Here is a 25,644-nt window from a genome sequence, read left to right on the forward strand (position 1 = left end):
TTCTCCGCACCTTTATCACTCGCGAGGCAAAGCCAGCGGAAGCAACCTCGGGGCAACTCCGCGCGTGCACCGCAAACCGCAGTGGGTCGACGCTCGCTTTTTTCTTTTGGCGTCCCTTACTCCTGTTTTCTTTTCTTCCCCTCCCCTCCCACCCCCTCCCTCCCTTTTCCTCGCCTTTACCGGGCGTTGCTCTGCCCTGAATGAGCTTGCGGGGTTCAGAGATGTGCGCAGGCAGTGCTGGCACACAGAGCGCATTTTTTTTAGGGGAGTGCAGCAAGTCAAGAGAGCGAATGAGTGCGCTGCAGTGAGCCCGCAAGAGGAATGCATGCATGCATGCCAACAAAAGCTCACAAAGAAGGGTAACCGTACAGTTGGGCAAGGGGAGAAGGGGGGGTTAGGGTTGGTGTTTCATGCATCCGCTTCGTCCCCTGTCAAAGCGGAGTGGCATCTTTCACAGCGTCACGCGACACATCAAAGTGCCGCCGTCGCGGTCGCTCCAGTTCCGCTTCGCACACACCTGGCGGGGCTGTTCGAAAAAAAAAAACAGCCACTACCCTCTTTGTGTGTGTGTGTGTCAGCGTCGCAGAGGTGACTCGCGCGACCTCCTCCACAGGCACAGCTACGACGCTACTACTCGAGCAAAAGACTTCAACAGAGTCGGCAGGATGGTGAGGCCGAGTCCACTGACGCTCTGGCATGTTGTACCCCGCCTACATCATCAGTACAACAAGCTGGTGGCCACCCTGTGCGCAGAGCCGTTGTGGCGCCGACAGGGCCACCTACACCTCCAACGGAATCACATCCTCCCTGCTAGTCGGCCTGGAGCGAGGCTCTCCGTAGCGGGTGGGGGTTGCAATGGCGTAGCCGTCGTGAGACCCTGCACGACAGATCCTTCCACTGCCGCCTCATCTCTGCGACCAACCATTGCGTTGGCAAATGAGTTACCGGCGTCGATGCGCCATTCGTGCTGATCGGCATCCTCCACCTCCGCACAACCCACCAGAGCCACACTCTCGAGCGACGCGTCGGGGCGAGTGCGGAAGGCTTTTGGTGTGGGCGGCATCGACGCTTCTGTGACCATGAGACTCGGCGTGTCGCTGTCGAGATCGGCGGTCGTGTCCGTCGTCGCGTTACCAGGGGCGGAGTCCCATGCGGATTGCAACGAAGAGAATGAAGAGACAGTGGCGGACGACGACGGAGAACGCACGCTGTACAGAGAAGGCACTGGTGACGAGAAGGACTGCTCTGAGGCCGAGGCAAGCGCGGCGGTATGACCCTCCACACCGGCGAGCAACGGAAGCGGGGGGGACGATGTAGGCGTAGTGCCATCTGCGCCGACAGTGTCGACAAGTCGCAGCAGCATACCCTGTCCAACGCGGCTCGATCCAGCAGATGTCGTCACCAAGGCAGGGGGGATCGCCTCGCCCCGACCTTCGATACCTGCAGTAGCGCGGAGGCTTGAACCTCCTTCTTTGCGAACGCGTGCAATGGCCACATCGAGGTCGCCTCCGTGACGCGGGCGCCGGCGTCGGAGACTGGGCCCAACCCAGCCATCGATTGCCATCACCTGCTCTGTCACCTCTGTAGCGACAGAGTCATCGTTGCCCTGCAACAGCAGAGGTGGTGCAGAGCTGCCCACCGCGACTTGGCTGGACATGCGCCATAGCAGGGCCTTCAGCATTGCATGCACACCAGCAGACATACCCGTGGCGGCGGTGGTGGTGGTGTGACTGGCATCGCTGTAACCAAACGGCACATCCTCAACCGCACCGGCCACGTCGCGCAGGTGATCTGGCGGGCAGACACACACGCAGTGCGGCCAGCGATATGCTTCAAGTCTGGAACACGCACGGATACTCAACGCGGCCTCCGGCGTGTGGGGAGAGGAAGAAACTAGGGATGTCTTCGCACCTTGTCGTTCTGGCATCCGCAGCACGCCTTCACTGCAAACAAGGCACTTTGACCCGTACAAGCAGGAGAGCACCAGGGAGCTGACGTAGCCGCGACGGCTAAAGTACGCCTGCGGGTCAACACGGATGTGTGTGTAGGGAGCCACATTGACTGTGCACCGCCAATCCGCCTCCTCCCACATCTGCGGGGCGTCATCCAGCACAGCTATGCTGCGCGGCTTTGGAAGACGGTTCGGCAAGTCGCACCACATCGGAGCCCGCCACGCGCGACGAGCCGCCATCATCGCGTCTGAGTCCAGCGCGTGCTGAACGACCTTCAGTGCATTTTTTCGGCATCGCATGATGGCGTTAGCCACGCTCACCGGCGTCGAGGTTGGCGCCCTCGACAGACCAAGACCTGCGTAATCCACATCCAGCGTACTTGATGCGGGCGATGTTTGATTGAGCACTGCCCCGGGTCCATTAGAGTCGCCGGAGCCGAGGCACGATCCCCCAGACGCCCCCTCGTACCCGCCAAGATCACCACCGCACATTGCTTCATCATCAAACCAACGCAGAAGTTCGTCTGCGGTCACCACGTTCGATCGTGTGTCGGGGAAGAGCACCCCGTGCGGGTCAAGTACCTGGCGCAGAATGGCCTCTGTGCGGCTCCGCGTGGATTTGGTCACCAATACTAATGGAATATTCCATTGGGTCGCAACACGGTAGAGGAACTGACGCACACCGGGGCGTACGTACACAACTTCTGAGACGCATGGGGCCGACGGCGCCGAGGCCACAGTAGCAGCAGCGGCCGCCGATTGTTCAGAGTTCGATTTGCAGGCGTCCGCATCGGCGCGGGGTTCAGATGACGTCGCCCATGTATTGCGACTCTCACACCTGTTTCGACCGCCTTTGGACGGAGGCTCAGCGACCGAGTCGCTTTGGAACGCTGGAGAGGAGCCAGCCGTGTATTTCACGACACCACACTCTTCATAATGTGTGATACCTAGGGACTGCCGCTGCGATGCCGTGCGCCGCATGAATCGATGCAGCAAGCCACCACTGGATAAGGCGGAGACCTCAGCTGCAGCCTGTGTGTGGCACCATGGGTCGCCACGGGTGTGCGGTACCCCTTCTCGGACGGTTGGTCGCAGCACCCCATCGTTTTCGACGATGTCAGTGTAACCGTCCTGAGAAAAGTAGGCGCACCGGCGGCAGCTCCCCTTGCTGCCGCAGGGCAACCCATCGCCCGGCCCACCACTCACGCCCTTGGCCATCGACTCGACAAGCTCCTCCTCCGTGAGTCGCGGCGCGTCGTTGCGTCCTAGCCCGAAGGACGCATCGGCACGGGACGCTGAGGTCGGCGATGACAACGCCGTCTGTCGGTGCCAGAGAAAGCACGGGTTTGCAGGTCCTGAGAGACCTTCAGCAACGGTCACGGTCCGATGCAGATGGCGGAGGTGGCGCTGCCGTTCCGCGGCCGAGCGCATCGTGATGACGTTGTCGATGAGAGTGCGATCCATGTCCACCAGCACGGCCTTCTCCTCCCGCAGATGCCGCCATAGGGGGGCGATGTAGTGAGTGAAGCCGACCACGACGTAGATGGTGCGCTGCACCACCACCTGTGGAGATGGCACATCACCGACCTCGGTGTTAGCACGCTGTCGCTCTGTATCTCGCCTCGTAAAGGTCTGCTTGTCTGCTCTGATGACGTCATCACCGTAGGCGGCGCCCGAGGGTGGATCGAATGATGTCTGCGGAGACGTCCAAGGAGCTAGCGTAATCGCCCCTATCGGGCGCCCATGGGTGTGGTCAACGAGGAGGCAGTCTAGACATCGCGAGCGAGCCAATCGGAACTCGCTCTTGAGGAGCTCACAGCGCCACTGCTTGTGGTCGTTGTCGGGAAGCTGCGGCATCCACCGTTGAGGAGCATGAAAGGAGTCCGAGTGGGGCGTGGCTCCCCCCGTAGTGGCCCTCGAAGCCTGGGACGGACAGCCGCTTGTTGAGACTTCGACGTTCATCATATCCTCCGCGCCGCGATCGTTCATTGCAAAGTCTCTAGCTTCTTCTTCGTGAGAGAGGTCACCCTGAGACCAGCGAACGATGCCGCACATGCCCAGGTGGCGATGCGTATCAAACGCAAAAGGATTTCGCTCGTCGCGGGAAAGCGTACCGGTTACGACACGGAAGCTGCGCCCCTGTGTCGCTGCAGCAGCTGCTGCCATCCAGGGACTCACAGCCGTGAGCCAATCCGACTTCAGCAGTGTGCCAGCCGTCAGCGTCGCGGCAGCCTCTGTCGCGGTCCCAGTGCTCGGGGAGTAACCTCGGTTGTTCGCATTCTCCACAAAGAGTTCGCCAGCTCTGTTCTGCGGCGCGGTGGACACCGGAGTTGAAGGTGGTGGTGAGGGACAACGCTGATGAAGCAAGTCGTGATAACCGGTGTGGGCACGGCTCTCTCGTACGCCACACACGACCACCTCGGTGGCCTCTCGCAAAGCCTCAAAAAGTAATTCTTTTCCCCGTGTATTCACCGTTGAGGAAGACGGCAGATGCAAGAAAATTCTACTTTGCTCGTCGAATTCGTCCTCGCTCCTTGCCGAGGGCTCCTCCTCCTCCTCCTCCTCCGCTAGTGCTGACCTCCGCTTTGACTGCCGTGGCTCTGCGCATGCAGCGGCACGTCGACGCTTGCGCATTCCGTGATTAGTCCTCTGCGCTAAAAGCACCGCCTCATCCTGGAGCTCGATTGTACCAACTGTGCAGTCAAGCAGACGGAGTGGAAGCAATACAGCATTGACCGCACCAGTCGCTTCAGATAAACCGCCAAAAGAAGTCAGCGAAGAAGGCGATGTTGTGTCTGATGTCGACTTGTTCATCGTCCCTGAGTCTGGCGATTGACGGCGTATCTCGGGCTTCATGGTCCTGGGTACGTCGGCCTCTATGGAGATACCAAGAAGGGACGCCGGTGGTCGATGAGGATCAGCCCTAGTTCGCCGCCCCAAGTCACAGGCATTCGCAAGGGCGTCATGGGAAGCAGGTGTGGCTCTCCACTTCTCTTCCTCTGGGCGCCTCTGACTTGACTGCCGCGTCCACGAGGGGTCAATGTAGGCACTTCGGTCCTGCCCGCGCAAACTCCAGAAACGTAGTCGTGCATAGAGCTCCGCAGCAAACGCCATGTCGCCCTCCGACGGTTCCACCGTTGATGTATCCGTGCTAACACACATTTGTGGTGACTGGTGACGAGTCGATGAGCCTTTCCGCCTGGCGCCAGTACTCTTCGGCGCCAAGTCGTGGGGCTCGCCACTTTCGGGATCCGGTGGAGTCCGTGGGGCTTTTTTGAGGGGCTTCAGGTCAGCCTCTCGAGCAATACGAGTCACTTTATTCCCAGCAGCGGTAGCGTCGAGGCGTTGGATTGGATCACATGCGCATACATCATGCAGCATATCGAATGTCTTAGCGGTCCGCGTGGATGGCGACGGTGAGCGAGGACATGTACGTCCGGCCTCAAGCCCCAAAGTGCGAGTGTCATCGAAGGGATCTCCGCTGCGACTGAGTCCATGCGCGACGCGCCTTTCCTGTCCACCACCAGGCGGCAGCAGCACGCGCTGCTCCAAGTAGGAGAGCGGTAAGTCCAGGTGCGGTGCACACAGCACAGAAGACAGACGAGACGCTTCCTGTGCGCCTTCTGCCAGCGGTGTATGTGGCCAACCTCGCGACGTGTCAGGTTGTTCTTGTGGCAAATGACTGTGCTTCAGAAAACCAGGTGTCGCTGCTGCCGTATATAAGGTGGACGCTGCAGTCGCACTGGCGGGAGCCTCGCCCGCTTCCGTTGCGATGGCGTCTACCCCGCAGCTGCACAGGCCCGAGTACATGACCACGTAAACCTGCGTCGTGATGCCCAAACCTTCGACGTCTCCCGCCACATCCCCTCCGTGCCCCTCCCTTCCCTGCGGATCATCATCGCCGTCTGTGAACCAATTCAAGTACCCAGCGGGGTGACCGTAAGACGACCCCAGACGGCGGGCACAATCGAGAGCAGTTGCATCCCCCCCTTCTCCCTCGATGTCACGGAAGGCAAGAGCAAAAGAAGGAGAAGTGGTAGTGGTGTTGACTAAGGCTGCGGACACTTGACGGGGTAAACCCATCGATTGGGGAATGAACCGTGTAGGAAAGGCAGTAGGACACGTCGCCACAGCGCTATTCAAAACATGCGAACTACAATCAGTGTGCTCACGGGGAAACTCAGTGGCACGAGAACCTTCAGAGTCCTTGTGTTCTCCATCGGGCACGGCACCGCCTGCGGGAGGGAATAGCAACGTCCTTTGAAGCGGTGCAGTGTGAGAGAGACACGTTGTCGCTGAACCCTCACGCGCGGAGAGCAAAGGGGAAGACACAGTTGGGGCCAGGGTCGCGCAGTTCCGGGGGTCCGCCACCATTTGTCTGGCCAATCGCAGTGGTGTTGGCGCCGTGGCAGCTGCACTAGAGACACGACCTGGGGCAGTGGCACTGGTTCTGTGCATTGAACCGGCGACTTTGAGGGTCAGGGGTGTCTGCGCGGACAAGAACCTCTCAAGTGGTGAGGGCGTCTGCTGAGTCACAGAGCGCTCGGGTGGCAGTGTCGAGGGATTCGACGAAGGCATCGGGTGCGTGACCGCCGTCTCCAACGGCGCCATGTGTAATGGCCCCGCTTCGCCAGCAGGACCACGCACACGGCTGCCACTGTCCTCACCGACTTTGCGCTTTAGACGGCATGCATCGCGTGCCGTGAGCGCGCTGATCCGGCGAACTCGCGACGCACAAGTCGACTTGGCTGCCAGTGGGCTATCGAAGTGGAGGCGGTTTGGGGGGGCTTTGATGGCTGAGGTCATCATCGCAGCCACTGAGAGGCTTGAAGCGGGGGACTGCGCCCGTGAATCGGGACCGGTGCTCTTCTCAACTTCGCCATCCCCCCTCTTCAATACAAACGCCGGTGTAACTGCCTCCGCTGATGAAAGTGGCACGTAAGCGTCGTGCTCTTCGCCCCCCTCCTCCTCCTCCTCCTCCTCCTCTACAGTGGCTACCGAGGACGCCTCACTGCCTTCGCACGCGCCATGGCCGTAACTCGTTCTGTTCGTCATGGTCTCTCTTAGAAGTGACTCGGTGTCGCGGCAACGTACGAAGATGAACTTGTGGCTACCAAAGCATAGTGAAGTGCAGGCACAAGCCCCAACGGTGCGAGGGGCAATAACTACGTAGAAGAGGCCGCAGTACTCCGCGGCCGGATCGCCGCCCTCGACCCCCACCGCGACCCCTTGAGAATCTCCGCTCAAGCTACCATGCGCCTCTCCCCGAGCCCGGTTCTCACCGGGTGCAACAGACTGCGACCCTGTCGTCCCTTCATCCTTGCTGCGAACGTTCTGGGCAAGCATGACGCAGCGTGACATGAGAGCGAACGCGCAATGCGTAGGGTCAAAGGACAGGCATGCCCGGATAAACGAATGCAGTGGCAGCGACACAACGAGCGTGCCACCACCCAAAGCGTCGCTGTCGCTGAATCCTGAGCGGCGCTGGCTGCCGTCATCCGAGGCGGCCCGTCGCGGAGCCGCACCGCTGTTGCCACCCCTCCGACCCCTCCCTTCTCCTCTGGTGGGGGATGATTCCTCCTCAGCGGTAGCGTGTGGAGCACGATCCTCCGCAGAGATGACGCCCTGGGCCACTACCTTGGAGAGCGGCACCGAGGGGTTCCGCGAGCAGCGATGCCGCATCGACGGTGAATCAACGACGGCGCCAAAGTCGCCATTATCATGACCGTGCCTCCTGGGGCTAGCGGATGGGCCTGCCATAATACGCGCACGGCGCAACCTACATCGCAGACGCAGCAGATCGGCAGCCACGTGCACTGCAGCTTGATATTGACGCGCGCGCCGAAGAGACGCGCTTCCCTGGTACGCGGATGGGTTGCAGTGGTGCTGACGACAGCCGTGGTGAGACCACGCCGGCTGTGCCCTAGTGCCGTCACGGCAGACCCCTGGCAGCGACGGCGAGATCCAGCGATACAGCACCAAGTCATTGTAGCTAGACTCGACTGTGACCTGCAAATACTGTTGATAGAGGGCATTGACGATGAGGCTACGCAGATACTCGACATGTTGACCTGTCGTATCCTCCGCCTCCTGCGCCTCCAACCATAGGTGCTGCAACATGAGTTGCACAAACTGCTGACGGGGCTCCCGGGCAGCGTGCCGGTGGCGGACGCGACGGCAGACATCAGCACTTGACGGCAACGCCAGTGCTCTCCTCGCACCAGCTCGCAAGCGCTTGCTACATGACGTGGGAGGGGCAACATGGGGCAGAGCCGGTCGTCTGTCAACGTCGTTGGTAGAATTGAGCTGCCGCTGCAGCCCTTCGGCCTTCTGACCCGTCACAGGGGTGTTGGAGTTGCCAGTCGCTGACGCCTCCTCTCGAGCCAGGCGACTGCGCTTGTGTGAAGGAGTTTGAGAGTCAAAAGGCGCGCCAGCAGCCGACGGGGGCAACGAAGATGCAGCTGTGGTGGTGGTGTCTGCCACGGAGCTGCTACGCTTCTTGAGAGCACGCAGTCGCCTTCGCGATGAGCGCCTCGACGGAGTGCGTGAAGCCCTGTGGCCTTGAGTGGCCTTTTTTGGTGCCAACCAAACGTTCGAAGGCGAATTCTCGGTACTCCCCCGTTGATGGTGCGCTGCCCAGACCAGCGCGTGCTCGTAACGCGTTCGCGCAACCGCGGCTGCCGTCACTGCCTGCCACGCCCCGATGAGCCGACGCGAGAGATTCAGGGTTGCCTTGGTGTAATCTGGCAGGAGCGTTGTGGCGCTGCTGAGTTCCGCGAGTACGTAGCTGAACACCTGCAGTCGGTGTGTAGTGAGTAGCAAAGGGGAGCGACGGTGCATGTCGACTTTACCGGGCCCTTTGAAAGGGTTGTCGTCGCCCCCTCCTCCGGGGCGAGTGGAATCAAGGGTGTGTGGAGGACACCGCGAGGAGCGTGAATCCCAACAGAGAGCCCCAGCTGGCGGGCGTGCCTCAATGTCATTCTGCGGTGTATCATCGACATCGGTGGATGCAGCCAACCACTCACCGCTCATGGCTGTTCGGATACTTTGCTACTGCCCAGAAAGTAAGTAATAAATGCGGCTATGTATGTATGCAACATAGGTTGGGTGATCTGTGAAGCGATGTAAAGAAGCAGAGGCGGACGGTGCGCTATACGCTGCTACATACGGAACGCGGGGGAGGAGAGACAGATCTTTGGGCCCCCGTGGGAAAGGGGGGATGGGGGGGGGGGGGGAGTTGCAGAGGACTATGCACGATCCCGGGGGAGAAACGAACTAACATGAAAGCGGAAAGGATAGGCTCATGGATGCTCACAACGCAGTCTGTGCGCGCTCCATCACTGTGTGTGTGTGTGTGTTCTCCTTCATTTCTTCTGCACTACTTTGCTCTGAATGTGACACACGCCCCCGGCCGTGTGCTGGTGTGCGTCCTGCTGCTGTCACCGCTGCTGCCACCCACCCCCCATAGAGGTGCACAACGTGGACATGCACGCCTACCAGCTGCTCTCCAACAGCAGTGCCAAGAAGAAAAGAAATAAACATCCCGTACGTCACCGCCGCAAGCTCCGCCACCAATCGCGTGCCTTGCCGCCCTCACCGGTATCTACTAAAGCCGTCGCACCAGCACTCATCGATTCCTATCCAGCGTCACAGTTCGCAAAACGCCGCTACCCAGACGCCGACCCCAACGAGCCTTCCACTGAGCGAAACATGTCATCGAGCACACGCCACTCACCATCGTGTCGCGGCAGCACTTCCTCCAATCGCTCTCGCATTGCAAGAAGGTGCTCGGCTGGCGCCAGCACACGTGCCTCAGCATCTGCGGCTGCAGCGCTTTTTGCCGCATCCCTCTCCACCGCTCTCATGCTGGGATGCGGCGGAGTGGCAGCGAATAGCAGCGGTGCCGTCGCACCTTCGACAGAGCTGGCCGCCGCACTGTCATAGGAGTGGGCTCTGCTGTCACCCTCTTCGCTGCCGTCCATGTCCAGCTTAAACGATATGTGGAGATGGCGGCGGGAACGGCGGCGGCGAGGCGCAATGAAAGTCGCAGGAGAGTTCGTGCTCTCCGCACTCCTTGCCGCATCAGCAGAGATGGAAAGGGGAGAGGAAAAAGAGGATGACGACGGAGTTGGAGACGGCAATGGCAAGGGTGCACGCTGCCGATCAGCATCTCCGCTCAGAGTCTCAAAGACCCTTGTGTGATCTGGGTGTACTAGCCCAACGCTTTCCCCGTCCCCAACCTCTGACTTGACGCCTTCTCCCAGCGTAGACTCGATTGCGGGCTTCGGCGCGGGGCTGGGGCTGGGCAACGCCCCGCTGGTCTCCCTCACGCCACTGGCGGCGCTGGCCTCCACCCTCGATGCACACTGAAGAACAGACATGCACGGGAAGGATGGCATCGGTGTTGACACTGCACTGGCCCCCCCCACTTCGTCGCCATCCACCTGTGAGTCGTCTGTAGACGGCGCGGCCGCCGAAGCCCACTGCTGATTCAGGTGGGAGAGTGCGCCAGCCCGAAAAAGGCTCTGCAGCGCCGCTTCGCGCTCGTGCACGGAGGAGTGGAGATCGCACAGGCCAGCCTGCGCCACCGCCCGCCCTAATTTTCCCTTTGCTTTATGGATGGAGACGATGCCGTGCTCGATGGGGTGGTCAATGACGAGGCGAAAAACGCGTACCTCCTTTTTCTGCCCCACCCTATACACCCACGAGAGCGCCTGTGCGTCCCGTTGCGAGTTGTGGTCCACATCCAGCAGAAAGACGGTGTCCGCCGCCTGTAGATCCAGCCTTGCACCGCCAGCACCGTTGCTGATCAAGAAGCAGCACGGTGGCGCAGCTGGCAGCGGGAGGTGGCCACCCTCGTTTCCCTCCCCATCCACCTCTGGCGATGACTCGTCGAAGGGGTTGGTGCTAGCGCGGCGACAGCTCCGGAGGCGCAATTGAGAAGTTGAGGCGCCACCCTTCACAACTGCGCTGCCGTCACCCGACTCCCCCGCCGTGTTCTTTGGACTGGCCATGGACCTGTTAAAACTCCGTATGTTCGCCTCCCACTGCTCGACGGGGGTTCTGTCGTCTAGCCGAACGTAGGGTATGCCGCGCATGCCGCACAACGTCTCTACAACGTCTAGCATCAGCGTCCACCTACAAAAGACAAGGAATTTGTGGTGCGTGCGCTTCAAAAAACGCATCATGAAATCCAGCACGAGCAGCTTCCCTGACGTACGCACCACCTCCTCATCCACGTAGAAGAATGACTGCGTGGTGCATGGGTGCAGCAAAATCTTGCGGCACTGGATGTGTGAGTTACTCGAGAGAATCTCAGCTTGGTGACGCCGCTCCACCTCCCCTAGCCGCGCCCTCTGCAATGGGAGCAGTGGACAAAGCACGGCGAAGTCACGGATCGGCGGCAGCGCCGCCTTCAGAATGCCTCTCTCCCGCCGCAAGATGAAGGGCATTAACAGCCGGTGAATACGACGACACAGGAGGATGTGCGGCTCGCGATCCTCCAGTGCGCTCGACCGACTCGCTGCGAGCAGTGCGCTGTCCAGCTGCTCGAGCAACTCACTCGAAACCAACGCGTGCGGCGCCAAAAAGCGCAGAAGCGAAAATAACTCGGTCACATTGTTCTGCAAAGGTGTGCCTGTCAAGACGAGCCGTGACACACAGCGTAGCTCGCACACCTGCTTGAAGAGGGCGCTGCTAGTGCACTTGACGCGCTGGGCTTCATCGATCACCACGACATGCCACCTGACGCGGCGAATAAGCCGTAGAGCCCCGCTGAGAGGCTTTGCCAGCATATCAAGTGGGATTATCAGAACAGGGGTGGCGGGCTTCGCTGCGGGCCCACCGGCAAGAGTGAACAAAAGACCGCAAGACGCGCCGTCGCGTGTGGGAGACTGCTGTGTCAGTCGCTCCACATGAGCAAAGAACTCGCGCATGCGAGACTCCCGCTCCGCGGGTGAGCCGTTCAGCACGTAAACGGTGAAGCGCTCTGCAGCGTCGGAGCTGTCAGGGCACAATGACCCTGCAGCAGCGGCGTGGCGCCGACTGAAGCGCTGGAACTCGCCAGACCAGTGGGAAAGGGTGCAGAGGGGAGCGATGATGAGCACTGGTCGAAACGTACGAAGCGCCCGCTCCAGCTGACGGTTAACCGGCAGCGAGACTGTCGGCAAATGCGTGTGCGATGCGACCATGCCCTCGAGGTCTACACTGCACACTTCGATCGGAGCTGGAGGACCCACGGCCGGCCCCGCCGCAGTGGCACCAGTGGGCGTCAGCGACGACAAGCGCTTGGGTGGCCGCCCACGGCGCCGTTTGACAGGCGGCGCGGCAGTAACCGCCAATGTGTGCACCTCCACATTCTCATCATGATCATCTTCGCTCTCCCCCATTCGCCTCTTGTGTCCTGCGAAGGGAGAGTACGGCGCACCACCGGTACCTTCACCACCGGCTGTCTCGACGTCCCCCTCGCCTATGCCCTCCTCCAGGTGCCATAGCCACTGCTTCACTTGCTTCACGACTTTTAGGAAGCCGCTGCACACGCGCGCCGCAGCTGTCGTCGGCTCGGGTGTGGCGGCAAGGGGGGCCCGCTCAGCCATTGCCGCGAGCGGCCTCCCAGGAGTGACAGTGTCACCACGAGGAAAATTTATTGCCGATGACTTCACGGCGCTGCCGCTTCGCTGCTGATGCGGTTCACTCTCTCTCAGGTTCTTTTGTTTTCCAGTTGCAACCTCGGCATACCACGTGAGCCAAGGCGGCAAATCGACCACCTCGACGCCGTCTACCTCTCTCACGACAGCGCTGCCGCCCATTGCCGCCGCCCCCATTTTGAGACCCAGCGTCTGCTGGCACAAGCACACTTGGCGCTGCTGCAGCTCCTCTAGTGGTCGCTGCACCATCTCCTCAACAAGATCCTTGTAGCAGGACAGATAAACAATTGTCTGGGCTGTCTTACCAAGGCCCGTGTCGTCGGCGAGGATGCCGTTCACGTGCTCCACCACGTTCAAACGCAGCAGCCACCGCACGCCCTCCTGCTGATACGAGAGCAGTTGGTCTGTGAAGGCTTCGACACTCCGGGTAGCATCGGCGATGGCGGCCTCGAGAAGGGCGGGCCGGTGCGCTGCGAAAACGTTTTCAGAGTGCTCGTCTGCTGCTGTAGTAGCAGCGTGCACATGCTCATCGATGGAAGAACTCGTCGATGGAAACACCTGTTTCGAAGTGTGCGTGTAGGCGCGAGCAAGCTGGCGCCGAAGCGCCCCATCGATGGCGGCGATCACACGCAACACCCGCGTCTCCTCATCCGACTTGCGCGAGTCGAGGCTCTGCAAGTACGCCCCCTCGCCAGGTGCGGCCTCAAGAGAGGTCAGCGCTGCAACCGAGTGATCTTGCGCAAGGTCACCGGGTGGCCTCGTTGTGACAGCGCTATTATCGGTGTCGCTGAGCCCAAAAAGAAGCCGCATGCGTGCCCTGTTCGCTTTGATGCTGACCTGGTAGTGCACCTCATGGCAAAGGCGGCGCTGGCGCTGGGCATGCATCCTCTCCTTCCGACGTCGAAGCGCGAGCGCCGTTGTGGTGGTGCGCGGTGTCGGGATGTGGCGCATGATAGACAACGCTCCCGCTGCCGCTTCCGCTGCATTCATAGCTTCGGCTGATGCAAGAAGCGTGGGCGAGGCGACATCAGCGTAAAAGGGTGATGTAAAGAGCGAAAGACTGCGGTGAGGCGGAACATCGGGTGACGCAGTGGTCCGAGTGGCATGCTGCACCTCCTCAGTAGAATCGACAGTGTACCTGGCAGCACCACCCTGCCCTTGAAGACCGCACACGACGTGCGATGATGGCGACGCTGGATGAGCTGCAGTCGGCAGCCCCGTCGTGCGTGCTGTGCACATGCCTCTGGTAGAGCTATGAGGTACGCCGCTATCACTTGGAGTGGTCCGTATGCTCACTTGAATGCAGCTACAGTTACGCGTGACCCCGCGCCATCGCGTGCGCAACTGAGCTGCGGTCAGACGTGCAGCACGACCTGGCCAGCTGGCACCCGTCATTACTATCGAAGAAGCACCGGTGTCTCTTTTTGCAGTCACCGCTGACTTCGTAAAGGAAGTGCATCGCGTGTTCCACTGGGAGGCTGGGTCGTTCGCTAAGCGAAACGACGGACCAGCTGTAGTGCTCGCCGCACCCCAGTAGTTAGTCGACTCCTGTGCCTTCGACAGAAGAATCTCTGCTTGGCGAGGCCCGCGGCGAGCGGGGCAACCAGAGCCACCGGCACTGCCGCTGCCCCGATTGTCGCCATTTGCGTGCCGTGTGTGTGTTATTGAGGAGGCAGAACATTGAAGCCCCTGGTTCGTGCGATATCCGCGTGCAGGAGCAGGGGCGGAGGATGAGGAGGTGCCGGTCGCGCTGGGGCGCATGGTGAATATTTGCCTGCCATCCTGGCCATCGAGCCTCTCCCACGACTCCGCAAACACTGAGTGGCCTAGATCCCGCGACACATCGCCTGCAACAACACCTGTCACGGACTGCGGCAGAGAAGTGACACGGCTGTCTGAGACACCACCATTTTCGCCGCTCGTGAGGCCCAGAAGCCGCGCCTGCCGACGAGTAAGCATGACACACAGCAAATACTCGTCCAATCAGCAGAATCAGCTGCACCGAGCTCCCACCCCACCCCCCGAACTCGCCCTCCTGCAGCCCACCTCTAACTTTGAAAAAAAACGATGATGGTGTGAAGCAGCTCAACTACCGCTACAGCAAACACGCTGTTAAAAACGCGGAGAGAGCAGGATTGGAAAAGAATAGGCGGGAAAAACAAAAAGTGATGAGCGCGCGGTCGTACGGGCCTGTGCGCACCGGTGTTCGTATGTAGGCTGGCGGTGATGTGTCCTTTGTAGATGGTGCCACCCGTCCCTGTATCAGCCCCCTCTCTCCCCCAAAAAAAAAAATTTTTTTGAGCCTCTGCACCTCCAGCGAGGAAACAAAAGAGCGGCAAAGGAGGGTGTAGACAAACGCGAAACATACACGATTGGTGTGTATATGCGAGCTCGTATGCGCTGATGTATGGGATTATGTGAGTCTGTATCAGTTGAGGAAAGAGCAGTGCACACAAGCGGCAGGGGTGGAACAGAGAATAATGGGAAGCCCAGCAGCAAAGAGAGAAACCCCTGCTTTCCTGCCAAAAGCGATACCGCCACCCAAAAAAAAACTCAACTACCCCTTGCCCCCCCCCGCATCGACAAATAAAAAAATGAAAAGAGACGTGGTGGTTCTCATGCGCAAGACAATGTGGTGCGGTCATTCGCTTGCGTTTTACCCCACCCCCCCCCCGTGTTGGGCTGGGATGGGAGGTGAATATGTGCCTATTAAAAAGCACAAACACCAGGGCGTGTGTATATATACATATACATATATATATATATCCTTTTTCTTCCGCTGATCCTTCCACCCCTGATGTAATCCTGAGGGGGGATATGGGGGATATGGGGGAGGCGAGGATTGAGTCATTGCAGGCCACGTTCGGTTTTAACTCCTCCTTGGGCTCCCCTTTCCTGTTTTTTTTTTACCGCTCGTCAAGAAAACTGTGAACAGACGATGAACTCTCAAGCACCCACACCTCAAGAACTCCTCCTACTGTATGTGTGAATATATATATATGTCATACACAAAGGGGTGAGCTGACGTACTCCATAGACAAACTCAAGAAAGACTCTTGAGTACTTCACTGAGCTTATCTGCCTCCTCGCGCTGGCGCCGCACCTCTGCCTCGTCCGCGACAGCGTGCAGCTTGCCGATGATCTCTCGCTTCACACGCATAAGCTGGTACGCCGGCAGCTCCTTAGATGTATCGCAATCCATCAAATTGAGCACCTCGCGTGCGTTCTCCTTCATGGAGTGCTCCTTCGCTCCCACCGCTGGCGGCAGCAGGATACCGCAGATAACGCCAAAGTACACGGTGACTCCGATGATTACACCAATGGTCGAGTTCGCCACGATGCTGTTCCGCTCCAGGAAACGATCCAGCTGCACCTTACGTCGGTAGTACCAATGATGACGGCGCAGAATGGGGTCTAGCAAGTACCAAAAAGTGTAGGTAGCCCATTTGAAGGTGGCAGTGGTTTGATGGCCAATGTCGGGGATGCGCGACCGCAGCGGTATAGATGAGAACAACATTTTCTGTTTTTTTTTGTCCCCTCCTTCCCCTCCCCGTCCTTTTTTCTTTATGAGTTGTGCTCTACTTACCCTGTGCTGTAGTTCGAAGGCAAGCACACACACACACACACACAGAGAGGGGGGCAGGACCCTAATAGCGACGATGATTCTAAATTGTTTTGAAAGTGTGTGCTTCTGGATGCCTCATAGATATGCACCGAGAGGATGCCGCAGCAACAAAGGGGCAAAAGAGAGAGAGAGAGCGAGAAAAAGAGGCAACACACTCCCGAGAAAAAAAAAACAGTAGCAGCAGTATATATATATATATATATGTGCGTGTGTGTGTGCTTGTTTTGTTTTTTTTTGGGGGGGGGGCCTCTTTCCTTACGCCAGGAATGCGCTGGAGAGATCCTCTTTCAAAGTGCACCGCCGCACTTAGCGGATTTCCAGGGTGATTGTGGTGATGTGGTGCTACGCCGTGAGTCTTTTTCAGGACTCACTGATGCCCCCCTTTTTTCTGTTGCTCTAGGCCTCTCAAACAAAGCGGCTCCCATGCGCACGACGATGCCAAAGAAACAAAAAAAAAGAACCCAAAGGGAAAGGAGGGAGGGAGGGGAGGGAGGAGGGGAGGGGAGGGGAGGGGAGCAGAAAGAGAGAGGGAGACGACGAGAGAGTAAAATTTTCGAATGTGAAAAGAAAAGCCAAGTGATGGGCGCGAGGCGCGAAAGGACATACCAGGCAGCCGTGTTCCAAACAAACAAGGAAAGCGCTGGGGAAGTAGAGGGGGGGGGCAACCATGCGTCGACACATAAAAGTTCCACGTGTACACGTACAGAAAGATTAACAACAAACGATAAATGAAAAAAAAATAGAAACCTGTGACTGTGCAACGTAAAACAAATCCTTCCTCTGCCTCAGGGCTTGTTGTGGCGCAAGAAGTCTACAAGAAGCTGCACGCCGAAGCCGGTGACCCCAGCTGGCTCGTAGCCTTTTGGCTTATCGCCAACGTCCGCCACACCGGCGATATCGAGGTGCGCCCATTGCACATCCGGTTCAACAAAGTTGGCAAGGAACGCGGCGGCCGTGCACGAGCCGGCCTCCCGGCCGCGAGAAACGTTGATCAAGTCGGCAATGCCGCCCTTAATCATGTCCTTGTGTTCGTCACCGATTGGCATCGGCCACAGCTCTTCCCCGCACCGAGTACCAGTGGCCATGAGTGGATTCGCTAGCGTCTCGAACGGAGAGAACAAGCCGGCGCGGCGCGATCCAAGACTGACAACGATGGCACCCGTGAGCGTGGCGAGGTCGATGATGCGAGTCGGTTTTTTCTCAAGCGGGGCAAACTTCTGCACGTACGTCAGCACATCGGCGAGTAGCAGACGACCCTCGGCGTCGGTGTTGAGCACCTCCACGGTGAGCCCCTTGAGACTCGTAATGATGGAGGAAGGGTGGTAGCTGTCGGGACCGATGGCGTTCTCCACGAGTCCGACCGCAGCCACAACATTGATAGGCAACTGCAGTGTCGCAATCGCTTTGAGGGCCGATAACGCGGTGGCCGCCCCCATCATGTCCGTGTGCATCGTCTCCATGGAATTGAAGGGCTTGACGTTCAGGCCCCCGCAGTCGAAGGTCACGCCCTTGCCGACAATGGCCGTCGTTGCGGCTGATCGGGGATTGCCGACGTACTCGAGCACCATCAAGTACGGCTCATAGCGGGAGCCGCGACCGACGTTATACATGAGGTGCAAGCCTGCCTCCTCCAGCTGCTGCCCGCGCAGCACTTTGCGTGCCTTGATACCCTCCGGCAACATGTACTTCTTTGCCCACTCCATGTAGAACTCCGGCACGCCCTCATCCTCGCGCAAGTTGCCGAGATTGCGGGCGTCGTTAATACAGTGGCCGATCACCTCACCCGTGCGCACAGCCTGCACATTGCTCGACGCCACCACAAGCTCCATCGGAGGCTGTGGTGTAACAGCTGGCTTGACCGGCGACCCAACTCGCTTTGCACGTGTGTTTCCCTTCTTGGATGCGTCGTCGACACCAAGGGTTCTCGACTTCAGGCGGTCATACTGATACGCCGCCGTCACAGCAAAAGTGGCGGACTTCTCGACTATTTCCTGGCCCTGCAGGCGTTGCGGTGGGTGATAGGGGTCGGCCATGGTGAAGACATCTTGCTTCGGTGGGTGGAGCGACACCCAGGTGGCGTTGCATGCCTTGGCTTTGCGCACAGCCGCAGTGACCGCCAGGCGGTAATCCCGCACTGTCGAGTGGGCCCCCATGCCAGCCACGAGCTCAGCAGGCTTTTCGGGAGCACTGGCCGCTGCCACAGAGCGCCTGCGACTGGTCGCCTTTCGGCGCCGCTTCCCTTCGGAGGCCGGCCCCGAGAGCGCATCCTGCACAGTCGCCCAGTGAACTCGAAAGTCCACTTCTCCGGCCTTGCCAGTAAAGCCTGGTGGGACGGAGGGGGGAGCATCACTGGCTGCCGTCGCACACTCGGCAGCAGTGACAAAGCGCACGTTAACACCACGGCCCTTGGCAAGCTTTCCCTTGTTCGCTGCCAGCTTCGCGGCGGGGCTCACCGGCAGGGACTTTGGCAGTGGGCTACGAGACAGCACGCGACGAAGCATGGCTGCGGGAATGCGGGCAGAGTTAACAATAAAAAAATTTTAAAACCCTTGAAGGACCGAAGGGCAGAGGTGACGTGGGAACCCCGAAACAAAATACAAACCAGGAAGTAGGCTTTATACGCTCATGCACATACACACAGGGAGACACAGACAGACAAAGGAGGGAGGGAGGGGAACGAATGCCGAGTATACACATAACAATGACGCAATAATAGCCGCAGGTCCGGGGGAAACAATGTCCATCAATGAGTCTATAAGTGCACTAGCCTGACCAGTGTGTGCACCTGCTTCTATTGGGGGGGGGGGGTGTGCATATGGGATGTTGCATCTAAGCAAATGTCGGGACATGGGAAAAAAATTGATGTGGTTGAAGATGAGCGCGTCCACCCTCACCCTCACCCTCACCCTCACCCATTTTCTTTTCCCCCTGCCGTTGTTGTTGTTCTTTTGTTGACCACCGCTCCGCTTGAGTCTCTTCCTAACGCGCGGGTGGGGTAGTGGTGATGGTCATAAATGCAGATACGCACATATATGCGCCTGCGAGTGAGTGTGGGAAGGAAGGAGGGGAGGGGAGGGGTGTGTGGGTCTGTATATATGTGCGTGTGTGCGTGTGTGTGTGTGTGTTTGGAAAAGGGAGTGGCAGTGATAACGATGACGTTGAGCCCGTAGCGGTGGAGACTCCCCCCCCCCCCCTCTCCGACCCACTCGATGCCACTAACCACCACCTCTGGTGGTATTACAGCTCCCAGGGGAGGGACATAGAGAGAAAAAAACGCGCGCACGGGGTATAGTACAGAGAATATATACACATACAATACGGGAGGTATAGCACGACTTCTCGATCGATAGCGGGTCCTCACCCTCACCCCCTTTTTTGTATGTGTTTCTGTGTGCAATGCGTGCGCTTTTTTTCCTTTGATTTGCGCTTGTCTGGACAGAAAAACTAGCACACACCAACGAAAAAAAAAAATAGCAATACAACTCCTCAAAAAAGAAAAAAACAGGGTCACCACGCACAAGACGAAAACCCATCAACGAAGGCGGCATCGATGCACCGCGGCGGCAGCAGTAGTCCCACACAAGAGTGACACGCGCACTTGAGTAGGTGTATGTATATGTGCATGTGTGTAATAGGAAGGGAAGGGAAGGGAAGGGAAGGGGGGAGGTCACGTTCGCTGCGCATAATGGGCAAGGGGAGACTGTGGAATCCCTGAGTTTTTTTTAACCGAGTATGGGAGCGAGCGCGCGTCAGAAAAGGCGCAGCTGCCACACACAGGCACAGATGCACATGCATATACATATATATATATACATATATATATATATATACGCACTCCATAGGAAGAAAGTCATGGCTGCCCCCGAGTTTGCGCTAACATAATACTAAAGTCGGCTTAGCTGCTGTTGAAGTGAAACCCGCGATGAAAAACACCGCCGTAGCGGTAACCCAAGAGCCTCCCACTCCCCAAACCGCTGCCTCCCTGCGCCCCCGTGTCTCCGTGCAAGGTCCCATCGCTGCTCTCGAGTATTGGCACAAACACACGCGCTGTCAAGTACACCGGCTGCGTCTCCATGAGTGTCACGTGAATGTATCTGCCAGGTTTATACACCAACGTGTGCGCACCGGTGCTATCACCACGGATCGGACTAACATGATCATCTCCCGTGCCCCCTCGTCTCTGCCTCTCACCCCTACTGGGTGCACTGCCGCCAAGAGGCACCGCGCACGCTGGCGGGTTCACGTCGAGTAGCGCCGGCTCGGTGCTGTTCAGCGTGTAAGCGATGCGACCGTTGGCTGGCGGGTCGTCAAAGGCCAAGTCCAACTCGCTACACGACACGCATATGACCGGTGGAGGAAGGAGCTGCTCAGGACGGAGGTTGTACTGTTCAACCCTCTGACGACTCACCTTTCCATGCTCGGTGGCCGCCCGGCTGCAGTCGTAGATCGTCGCAACACTACGCACGCGATCTGCCGCGTCAGCAAGAGCGCTATCCTCGGGCCATCCTGCAGCCGCTGAGGCATTCATAACCGTCCATGCGTGAACAGTGGCGACGTCCTCCGTCAGCTTGACTGGTTGTCTGTCGTAGAGTTGCGCACGCTGTCGACTAAACTTTACCTTGCGCCGCGCATCATTCACAAAGACGATCTCGTAGAGCGTCTGCGCGTGCGGGGGGTTGTTCGACTCGTCAAAATACAGCGTTGCGTCAGTGGTGCGCAGTCTTACAGACGGCGTCGGCACTTGTGGGTCAAAGTAGGAGAGTCCAGCAGGTTGCACCCACAACACTGCACGAGTGATGCCGCTCACTCCAAAACCGACCTGTCTCGAGTATGCTGAGATGGCGGTTGAGCCTTCGTTAGATGCCACAGCGGCAGCAGCGTGCACGGCGATGGCCTGCACAATAACTTCACGGCGCTGTGAGGGGAGCAGCGATGGTGGCGGCAAGCTCAGCTTGAACGGGCCTGTGTAGACCAATGTGGGGTAGCTCCCGTCGATGCTGTACCGTATCTGGTCAGGCGAGGTGCTTTGTCTGTGCGGCGTTATGACAATCTCCGTGGATGTCATCACCTCGCCCTCGCTGGGAGAGATCTCTGGCGGCAACGGCATGTCACCGGTTCTGCCCGCTGAGGGTGGCACCATGGCTAAAGAAGGGTGGTTACACCCACACGGGTCCGCGTTTGCGTTCTGCTGGAACGCACTCCCGTTGGGCTGTGCCCGCTCCGCTTGTCGTCGCGCAATATCGATGTCGATCGAGTTTACGTGATTGGTGTGTGCACTGCCACTCGCGTACGTCAGCAGAGGTCGATCCCCCGATGATAATGGCGGTGCCAATCCGCTTGATCGATCTATCCCAGTCACCACGTAAACAAACTGATGCACGACACCGACCGCCTCTTTGACGGGGTGCACCGTGTGCGCCTGGATCGCGTACACCCCTGGCTCGAAAAATTCTAGCGGTGTCGTGTAAAGAAGATAATTGTTGTGGTAGTAACCGTCGTTGCCCAGAATTTGGCAGCCGCTTCGATCAGACTGCCTACTGTCTCGCAATCGATCCACAGTTAGGAGAATATCACACGCATCCGTGTACACCCGCTCAGCACGAGCGCGCAAGTGAACTACTAGGGGTGCAGAGAAGCTCAAAGCACTGTCGGGTGACGGCGTTGCTTCCAGCTCCTCCGTGGTGAGACGTTGGAACCCAAGATACAACGACCCCCCATCGGTGCCCTGCGCATCACCACTGGCGTCTGTATGAGCATCAAAAGTGAGGGACTTGAGATAGCGATGACGCTTCTGGTTCATCGCGCGCCGACGACGCCGATGGGAAAACAAGAATATGGCTAGAGAGACGACTACAACCAGCACCACCGCGCATATCACCCAGATGGCAATGGCGACATCTTTATGTTCCACAGCCATTCCCAAGAAGTGGCCGGCTCTCGGTCAAACGCTTTTTCGTCTATGGCAAAGTACCACACCCAACACCCACACAAGAGGAGTGTGCGGGGTGTGTGAGACTACAGATGTTCCGTTGTGAAGGGGGGGAGGGGAGAAGGGGAGAGGGTTCTCCCATCCAGCGTCGAATATCTTTGTTTCTGCGGTGTTGTGCGCTTCTATGTTCACAATCTATGTCCCTTGAAATGCCCTTGTACCTGTACCTGTGTGTGTAGGGGGGGGGGGGAGGGGGGGAGGAGGAGGAGATCGGTGCCTCTGAGTGTGTGCGTGTGTGTCTATCAGACTTTACATCACAGGGAGATATATGAGACCTACCCACATATGTGGCCACAGAAACACACGCACACACCCAGAGGCACCGAAAGCGCGCAGGGGGGGGGGGGTAGAGGACCAGCACACGCGCCTTTATCTGTTTTGTTGCTCCCGGGAGGGGGGAGAGAATTCGAAGAAAAGGAGGAGTTGACTGTTCAATCTACAGCAGCATCGATATGTATATATATAAATTATAATTATAATAAACAGAAAGGCTCGCGTGTGTCGAGCGTTTATGTTTGCGCGGGTGTGTCAATATGAGTGAATGATACCAGGAGTGGTACAGTGACAGTCAACGAGAAGGTTTTCTTTTTTTTTTGTATGCGTCGAAATTCTATATGCGCGTCCACGTCGTAACACAAGCGCTCGTATTAAAGTTGTAGCGGCGAAGTGGGAGGGGCACTGAGCACCTGCGCGGGCCACTGCAGCTGAAAACACGGACAAGGGGGGGAAGAAGAGGAGTAGAGAAGAGGAGGTGCGGGGAAGACCGTAATCTTGAGTACATGCAGATATGAAGGTGTCACACAAACTGCGTTCAGATGATGTATCGGACACAACGATGGAGCTCACTCATCGACGAAGTAAGGCTGTCGTTTCCTGCTGCAAGCCTACCTGGCGCTCTGTCCTCCTTTCTCCTACACACTATGTTTCGTTTCTCTACGCTTTATCTCAATTTTTTTTTCTGCACAAGGAGTGTCCCCCACCACCACCACCACCACATAGCGTTATCATCTTTCTTCAGCGGTGCACTTCTCTGCAACAAAAACGCATGCGTTTGACCCTCTCGCTCCCCCGCATCGCACAATTGTCAGCGAGCTTTTTGAGTGGCGCGTGGGACAATTGTTTAGAGACGCCACAGCAATGCAGACGTGGCCTTCTTAGCACCGTCTCCGACTCACACGCTACACACAACCGCCCCGATTATGCGAACACACACACTGTGCATCTCTCTTGAAGATGGGGGAGGGGGAGGGGGGCATAGACAATAGCCCACACTGCCTGAGTTTCCCCAGCACGGCGAACACAGCGCCCCCTGACACACACACATACACACACACACACACCACAATGAGGTCCTGTGGGTCTCATAGACCACCAGTACCCTCACAAACCCTTTGAGAGATTCAAGTGCGAAAGATGCAAAAGTGTGTCGCACCTTGTGTACGTGTATCGGTAGAGAGGGGTGGGAAGGGGGGGAAGGGGGGGGACAAGACGAAACGAAGAGACGAAAAGGCTCGAACACGCAATCCGATGCACAGATACATGAATACGAAAGCCACGATATTGGGAAGCGTGAAGAGCTCATCAGAGCCACGAAACAAGCGCACCCAGAAAATAATAATAACAACAACAATAGGAGAAGAAATGCGTTTCGTGGTTTCTCGCAGGTGACTGCGCAGACGTCAGCGAGCGAGAGAAGGTCGTAACGAAGACCAATGGGCAGAAAAAAAGAAGGAAAGGGGGGGGGGGGGCAAAAGCAGAGAATGTCAGCTCATTGCGAAATGTACAAATCAAAACACAATCGTCAGGCGCCAACGTACCGCTGGGGCAACCGGTGCGCGCGTGCACGCCGCAGCAGCTTCTTTGCGGCCTCTACTCGCATGGCCTCATCGTCGGTGGCAGTGTCTCTGTTCTCCTCGGCAACTCGGCAATCGCAACTGTCGCTGATCTCGCCCCTCCTCGTAACAGAAGCCCCGCCCTGTTTCCGCTCGTGATGCATTGAGCTGTTCGTGACGCCATGAGCTGCACTCAGTGCTGGGCAGTGCCGCACCTCCCCAAGAGGCGTCGTGTTCGAGTGGGTAGAGTGAAGTCGTAACAGACGTCGCTTGCGGATCGAGATAACCTTCTCTTGCAACGCCAATTTTTCAATTTGGCTACGCACGGCAGAAGAGAGACCAATGTGGCTAGACACCAACGCGACACGCTCCTTTTCCTTGGCGCTGTAGCGGCCGTCCGCCACACACGTGCAGACGGCGTCATAGATGAGCACTCGCGCGATAGTCGGTGGAAACGCAGTCGCGGAGACAAAAGACATGATCGACTCCACCGCAACCGCATCTTCATCCGCCCCTTCCGCGCGTAGTCGCGCGCCCTCCGCGGCAGCGTCAGAGCCGAAGCGCGCCCCTGCGTAGTCCACCCCACCGTCTTCGGTGCCGACTCCCTTCAAATATCCATAGTGCTTGTGATTGTAGTCCTGTCCACTGTTCGGCGCCGTCTCGTGCTCGTTGTATAGCGATGACGAGGAGGACACGCCATAATCTTCGCGTATAGTCGAAACTGCAGTTGCAACACGACCACTATCGTCATGGACGCTCGACAAGTGCGCCAGCGTAGCCTGCTCGTCTGCTTCTCCCTCATCTGCCCTAAAGGCCTCGTCATTGCAGCCGGCGCTGCTATCCGATGAGATGCCGTCGATGAACTGCAACAGCTCCAGCTTCGTCAAGTTATCCTGCGAACCCTTAGACGGCAGGAGGAGCTCGACCAGACCGTGGAGGTACCGCCCCTCGCGTAGTTTGAGACCGTGCCCAGTGGCGCACAGCAAAACTGTCTTGACGTAGACATATGGCATGCTGTATAAGCCCAGATTGGCGCTGTACTTGGAACCGTAAAGTGTCTCGACGAGAAAGGCGCACCCCACCAGCGGGGTGTAGCGGCTACTTCGAGCCGTTGGATATCGCCTCAGCATCGCCTGCGAGCTACAGAACCAACGTGATTCAGACGCAAAGATGGAAGAGCAGTGTGACAGAGAAGGGGGGGGGGGAAGAAGGAGAGGGAGGAAGAAGTAAAAAGAGGTGAGAAAGAAAGAGGGGGAGACGAACAAAACATGTGTTTTTTTTTTTGGACGGCATACACTCCGGAGGTGCGTCCCCCCCCCCCCGCCCGCCCTCTATTCGTTTTTGAAAGGCAGCCAGAAAACAGAAACGGCGCCAGCGGTCCATTACAACGGGGTGGCGCGACAAAATTTGTGTGCATACATACACACACATGTACACATATACATATATACGCATACACATATGGGGAGGGGGGAGGGGAGGGGGGGGCTTGTAGAGCACCCTCGTAGAAAGGCACGGTTACTTCAACTGTGGTTTGTTTTTTGTAAGGTGTCCTTCGGGCCACAGGAGCATCGCTCTCCCCCTCTCCAATCGCTCGCTCT

At 58.1% G+C, this 25,644-nt stretch overlaps 6 protein-coding genes across 6 annotated transcripts; all 6 read right to left on the bottom strand.

The window, feature by feature from the left end:
• Nucleotides 1-796: 796 nt before the first annotated feature.
• JKF63_04866 (uncharacterized protein) lies at nt 797-6,409 on the bottom strand (the record flags this gene model as incomplete). Its single annotated transcript, XM_067900837.1, has 1 exon — nt 797-6,409. The coding sequence occupies one exon, from the start codon at nt 6,407-6,409 to the stop codon at nt 797-799; it is 5,613 nt and encodes a 1,870-aa protein (XP_067757037.1).
• Nucleotides 6,410-9,618: 3,209 nt separating this feature from the next.
• On the bottom strand, nt 9,619-14,556 carry JKF63_04867 (uncharacterized protein; the record flags this gene model as incomplete). The annotated part of the gene is made up of 1 exon (XM_067900838.1): nt 9,619-14,556. The coding sequence occupies one exon, from the start codon at nt 14,554-14,556 to the stop codon at nt 9,619-9,621; it is 4,938 nt and encodes a 1,645-aa protein (XP_067757038.1).
• Nucleotides 14,557-15,640: 1,084 nt separating this feature from the next.
• JKF63_04868 (uncharacterized protein) lies at nt 15,641-16,114 on the bottom strand (the record flags this gene model as incomplete). Its single annotated transcript, XM_067900839.1, has 1 exon — nt 15,641-16,114. One exon carries the CDS (start codon nt 16,112-16,114, stop codon nt 15,641-15,643), a length of 474 nt encoding a protein of 157 aa, XP_067757039.1.
• An 893-nt stretch (nt 16,115-17,007) lies between these two features.
• Nucleotides 17,008-18,723, bottom strand: JKF63_04869 (uncharacterized protein; the record flags this gene model as incomplete). The annotated part of the gene is made up of 1 exon (XM_067900840.1): nt 17,008-18,723. The coding sequence occupies one exon, from the start codon at nt 18,721-18,723 to the stop codon at nt 17,008-17,010; it is 1,716 nt and encodes a 571-aa protein (XP_067757040.1).
• A 1,394-nt stretch (nt 18,724-20,117) lies between these two features.
• Nucleotides 20,118-22,139, bottom strand: JKF63_04870 (uncharacterized protein; the record flags this gene model as incomplete). The annotated part of the gene is made up of 1 exon (XM_067900841.1): nt 20,118-22,139. One exon carries the CDS (start codon nt 22,137-22,139, stop codon nt 20,118-20,120), a length of 2,022 nt encoding a protein of 673 aa, XP_067757041.1.
• Nucleotides 22,140-24,012: 1,873 nt separating this feature from the next.
• On the bottom strand, nt 24,013-25,173 carry JKF63_04871 (uncharacterized protein; the record flags this gene model as incomplete). Its single annotated transcript, XM_067900842.1, has 1 exon — nt 24,013-25,173. One exon carries the CDS (start codon nt 25,171-25,173, stop codon nt 24,013-24,015), a length of 1,161 nt encoding a protein of 386 aa, XP_067757042.1.
• Nucleotides 25,174-25,644: the final 471 nt, after the last annotated feature.

This window comes from Porcisia hertigi, chromosome 23, assembly GCF_017918235.1.
Source record: "Porcisia hertigi strain C119 chromosome 23, whole genome shotgun sequence".
Lineage (NCBI taxonomy): Eukaryota > Euglenozoa > Kinetoplastea > Trypanosomatida > Trypanosomatidae > Porcisia > Porcisia hertigi.